The sequence below is a fragment of the Poromitra crassiceps genome, assembly GCF_964638095.1.
Source record: "Poromitra crassiceps genome assembly, chromosome: 6".
Taxonomy (NCBI): Eukaryota; Metazoa; Chordata; class Actinopteri; order Beryciformes; family Melamphaidae; genus Poromitra; species Poromitra crassiceps.
In genome coordinates this window covers 2,808,387-2,814,165 of record NC_139627.1, presented here as the reverse complement: position 1 = coordinate 2,814,165, position 5,779 = coordinate 2,808,387, and the positions used below count along the sequence as shown (strand labels likewise).

The 5,779-nt window shown below is 52.4% G+C and overlaps 1 protein-coding gene across 1 annotated transcript in view; it reads left to right on the top strand.

Annotated features, from left to right (window-relative positions):
• celsr3 (cadherin, EGF LAG seven-pass G-type receptor 3) overlaps positions 1 to 5,779 on the top strand; it is a gene marked incomplete at both ends in the record, with an annotated part of 74,279 nt that overhangs the window by 1,891 nt on the left and 66,609 nt on the right. The window contains 2 exon segments of the mRNA XM_083639246.1: positions 13 to 2,447; positions 3,194 to 3,593. Coding sequence (XP_083495372.1) covers positions 13 to 2,447; positions 3,194 to 3,593 — 2,835 coding nt within the window.

Below are 5,779 nucleotides of genomic sequence, written 5' to 3'. Positions count from 1 at the left end.
GCGTGCGGGGAGAAAGGGAGAGGGAGGTCCTAATGACGTGGCCTCGCGCTCGCCGCGCCGCCAACCGGCATCCCCATTTCTCCCAGTACAACTTCCAGGTGCACGTCGCCGAGAACCAGCCGCCCGGCACCTCGGTCATCGCCATGTCCGCCTCGGACCCAGACCCGGGAGACGCGGGCAGGCTGATCTACTCCATGGCCCCGCTCATGAACAGTCGGTCAACTGACTACTTCCACATCCACCCGGAAACGGGTCTCATCTCCACCACGCAGATCCTAGACCGAGAACATATGGATCTGCATTACTTCCGGGTCACGTCGACCGATTTCGGTTCCCCTCGCCTCTCCGGCACCACGATGGTGGCCATCACCGTTTCGGACCGGAACGATCACTCCCCTATATTCGAGCAGACAGAGTATAGGGAGACGATCCGAGAGAACGTAGAAGAGGGCTATCCCATCTTGCAGCTGAGAGCGACAGACTTGGACTCCCCGACCAACGCCAATATCCGTTACCGGTTTATCGGCGACACGACCGCGTTGGCACGGGCGGCGTTTGAGATCGACCCGCGCTCGGGGCTCATCACGACCCGCGGCGCGGTGGACCGGGAGACCAACGAGCACTACACCCTGCAGGTGGAGGCCAGCGACCAGGGGAAGGAGCCGGGGCCGCGCTCGGCCACCGTCAAAGTCTTCATCACCGTGCTGGACGAGAACGACAACGTGCCGCAGTTCAGCGAGAAGCGCTACGTGGTGCCGGTGAGGGAGGACGTGCGGCTGCACTCGGAGATCCTCCGCGTGAGCGCCACAGACCAGGATAAGGACGGCAATGCCGCCGTGCACTACAACATCATCAGCGGCAACAGCCGCGGACAGTTCTCCATCGACAGCGTTACCGGGGAGATCCAGGTGGTGGCGCCGTTGGACTTTGAGGCCGAAAGGGAGTACACTCTCCGTGTTCGCGCGCAGGACAACGGGCGGCCACCGCTCTCCAATAACACCGGCATCGTCAGCGTGCAGGTGAAGGACGTCAACGACAACCCGCCGATCTTCGTCTCCACGCCGTTCCAGGCGTCCGTGCTCGAGAGCTCCCCGATTGGGAGTTCCATCCTCCACATCCAGGCCATCGATACCGACTCTGGTGACAACTGCCGGTTGGAGTACCGGCTAACTGGCACCAGCTCTGACACACCATTCATCATCAATTCTGCCACGGGCTGGGTCACTGTGAGGTCCGCACTCGACCGAGAGTCGGTGGAGCACTATTTCTTCGGTGTGGAGGCGAGGGATTATGGCATGCCACCTCTGTCCGCCACAGCGAGTGTCACCATTACAGTGATGGATGTCAACGACAACCGGCCGGAGTTCCTGCAGAGGGAGTACTTTGTCCGTCTGAATGAGGACGCCACCGTCGGCACCAGCGTCGTGAGCGTCACCGCCGTGGACCGCGACGTCAACAGCGCCGTGACCTATCAGATCACAGGAGGGAACACCCGAAACCGATTCGCCATCAGCACCGCGGGAGGGTCCGGACTGCTGACCTTAGCGCTGCCGCTGGACTACAAACAGGAGCGCCGTTACGTCCTGACGGTCACCGCTTCGGACCGCACGCTGCACGACACCTGCCAGGTTCACGTCAACATCACGGACGCCAACACGCACCGGCCCGTGTTCCAGAGCGCCCACTATTCCGTCAGCGTCAACGAGGACCGGCCGCCCGGGAGTACCGTCGTCGTCATCAGTGCCACAGATGACGATGTGGGTGAAAACGCTCGGATCACATACTTCCTGGAAGACAACATCCCACAATTCCGCATCGATCCGGGCACCGGTGCGATAACACTCCAGGCGGAGCTGGACTATGAAGACCAGATGACCTACACTTTGGCCATTACAGCCAAAGACAACGGAATCCCACAGAAAGCGGACACGACGTATGTGGAGGTGAACGTGAACGACGTGAACGACAACGCCCCTCAGTTCCTCAGCCCCAGATACCAGGGATCAGTGACTGAAGATGCTCCTCCCTTCACCAGCGTCCTCCAGATCTCGGCCACCGACCGCGACGCGCACGCCAACGGCCGCGTCCAGTACACCTTCCAAAACGGCGAGGACGGGGACGGGGATTTCACCATCGAGCCCACGTCCGGCATCGTCCGGACCGTTCGCCGCTTGGACCGCGAGAGCGTTCCATTCTATGAGCTCACCGCCTACGCCGTGGACCGTGGCATTCCCCCTCAACGGACCCCCGTGCACATCCAGGTGACGGTTCTGGACGTGAACGACAATGCCCCGGTGTTCCCCGCTGACGACTTTGAGATCCTGGTGAAGGAGAACAGCGCCGTGGGCTCCGTGGTCGCCCAGATCACCGCCACCGACCCCGACGAGGGCGCCAACGCCCAGATCATGTACCAGATTGTGGAGGGCAACATCCCCGAGATCTTCCAGGTTAGACTGTCTGTGTTTTCTCGTTCTGCACTCTCTCTCTTCTCTCGCTTCTTTCTATTTTCCTTTCTCTCTCTGCTCTCTTCTCCCTTCTTTCTCCCTCTCCTCTGTTCTCCCTCTCCTGTCTTCTGTTCTGTTCTAGGGCCATATGATTTCCGCAAAACGGAAAAAAATGGACGTAATCATGGAATTTGGTAATAAAAATGGAATCAACTGTAAAACATGGAATACTGCAGAATTTCCCAGAATTTGGTTGAAATTGATAAAGAGTAGGCATAATGATCAAAATCAAAAGTATACCTAATTAGTGTAGTAACCTAAATGATTTCATAATTGTAAAATACTAGGCCTAGAGAAATGATTCAGTTTTGGATTGGGGTGTTTTGAGAGGGGGGTCGGTCTTACTCCTTCTGTCACCTCACAACTTGGTTTTCAGTTTGAGAAACATGTGGAAGAGGCTGTCTGAGAGAGCCAAGACATCACAAAAAAACACAAAATATTGACGCTCACCCCTGAATAAGAATAAAAATGTGAAAAACTGAATTTGGAAAAAAGAAATAAAAAGGATTTCATATGGCTCTATCTATTCTCTCTCTCTTTCTTTTCTTCTCCCTCTCCTCTCTCTTCTCTTCTGTTGATTGATTGTGGTTAGCTAACAGCTAGACACGTTCTCTGTAACGTTCTCTGAGGCATGATTTGTGATTGAGGGGGCTAATACAAATAAACTTGCGTCGGGCTCGACTTTGCAGATGGACATCTTCTCCGGAGAGCTCACCTCGCTCATCGACCTGGACTACGAGGCGCACAACGAGTACGTGATCGTGGTGCAGGCCACGTCGGCGCCGCTCGTCAGCCGCGCCACCGTGCGCATCCGTCTGGTGGACCAGAACGACAACCGGCCCACTCTGCAGGACTTCCAGATCGTCTTCAACAACTTCGTGTCCAACCGCTCCAACAGCTTCCCCAGCGGGGTGATCGGCCGGGTGCCGGCCCACGACCCTGACGTGTCGGACCGGCTGTACTACACCATCGACCGGGGCAACGAGCTGCACCTACTGCTCCTCAACCACACCAGCGGGGAGATCCGACTGAGCCGCAAGCTGGATAACAACCGGCCGCTGGTGGCTCCCATGCTGATCACCGTCACGGGTAAGAGAGAGCGCCCGGGGGCGGGGGGAACAGAGGGAGGCAGCGGGTGTCTTTGTGGTGTCTCTTCTCGGCTTAATCTGGCTTCCATTGAACGCAGCTTCACATCAGCTCTGACTGTAACAGACACTGTGAAGATAAGGGCTCACACACACTCCACAGGTGTGTGTGTGTGTGTGTGTGTGTTTGTGTGTGTGTGTGTGTGTGTGTGCTTGCGTGTGTGTGTGTGCGAGAGATAAAGCTGTTAGTTGAGCTATAATTAAGTGTTTCTCCTCCTCTGCTATCTCTGTATCTTGCCTCGTGTGCACGGAGGGATGAGTTTGATGTTCATTTTGTGGCAATGTGGGAGAGATAGTAAAGCCGTACAATGATTAAAAACAAGATGATGACATTTAAAAGCATTAGTGAAAACTCTTAGCTCCACTGTGTGGTCTTTGATGGAAAACAAAATGATAACGACAGCAGACACAGACGCACCTTGAAAACACATCGATGTAATTGGATCATGAGGAAACAGGAAATGAGATTTGTTAAGACATCTGCTGCCCGTTAGTCACGTCAGGACCGGAGGAGAAATGATGTGTGCGTCTGTTTGTGAAGAGAAGGATAGACGCCGGACAGATCTGTTAGCCGTGTTTATGACACCCCTTCGATTTTTGTGAGGTAACAAACGCACGGAGAGAATGGTGTGTTTGTCTGCGTATCAGGGTTCCACAGTGTGCGAGGGCTGATGGTGAGTGCGTAATGCGTATGAGAGTCGTATGTGTGATGCGTATTTCAGAATCGGGTGTGAGAAACAGGTGGAGAACAAGGAAAAAGTGAGTCGAAATAGAGTGCGTTTTACAGTAAGCTGTAGGCTAGATATTTTTACAGTTATAATCCACAACATTTTCAGGTAAATGTGTTTTATGTTGCAAAATTATTGTTGGCATCAAAATGAAATGAATTAGAACTTTTAGATGAAGGCATTTTCCTACAAAAGATAACATTTCTTAAAGTCAAGCTGAAATGGCGTTCCAGAGTATTTCACTTCCTCGCTTCCTGATGTATTTCCGAGTGAATTGTAGGCGGGAACAGAAGCGGGACCATTGACGGGGACTAATTTGATTGGACAACAGGCCGCTAAAGAGGCGGGACAAAACGCTTGCGGAGTTTGATTCGACACTAGTGTCAGAACAACAAACCAATATGGAGTCTGACAGTGATGAGTTTTGGATGCTAGCCTTGCTAATGTTAGCCTCCATTCAGTTGTGGAGGATTACTCCCCCCTTACTGTATCTACCTTGTTACAGAGCAGACAGGCGTGCCCCTCGAGGTGCTGGAGACGGAGACGAGGCTGTACATGTACATGTTGGAGCCTTTGCCCCCTGCAGAAACATCAGCTAGTTAGCGTTAGCTCTGTGGCAGCATCGCACCGCGCAGTTGCCCGGAGAATGACAGTTGGAGATTGATTGACAGCTGTCGAAATTTGATAGTACTAGGTGTATGGCATAAGCACACGGTAGATTTCGTCATGAATGAAGACAACATGGTTGAATTCTGATGTGAAAAACCAAAGAAATTGGATTTTGTTGATTTTGTTGGCATTGTTAAACGGGTGCACTGTATAACGAGGAATGTGATCTGAAATAGGTTAAAAAGTCATTTTTCATTTCAGCTTGACTTTAAAGGAACGGTTCACCCAAAAATGAAAATTCTGTCATCATCGACTCACCCTCATGGTAAAGACACATATAAGAGAGAACCCGTCAATGGTGACTGGTTTTCCCTCCAGCTATGCTGACAACCTCCCTGTGTGTTATCTGGACAAACGTCACCTGTGTTTACACTGACATGAGGGTGAGTAGGGTGAATACGTTTCTCGCTGATCTTTACATTATAACGAAACGGCACAAGGTCTGCATTTTTTTTTTGCTGATCAGTTTCTTACAGTAAGTAAAGGAAAATGGGCCAAGAGAAATGTGCTGGTGTCCAACAGGGACCTGCAGCCTTGGTCTAGTTTCAACATGATTGATGACACTGGAATACGACGGCTTCCCACAACCTTCATACAGTTGATGGGATGAGGCAACTTTGGCATCGTCACAAAAGAAAGATGAATAGGCCACAGCATACAGTGCTGCTGGTGTTTTTATTTTTTATTTTTTATGCCAGTAGTTCTCAACATGGGGTCCGGGGACCACCGGGGA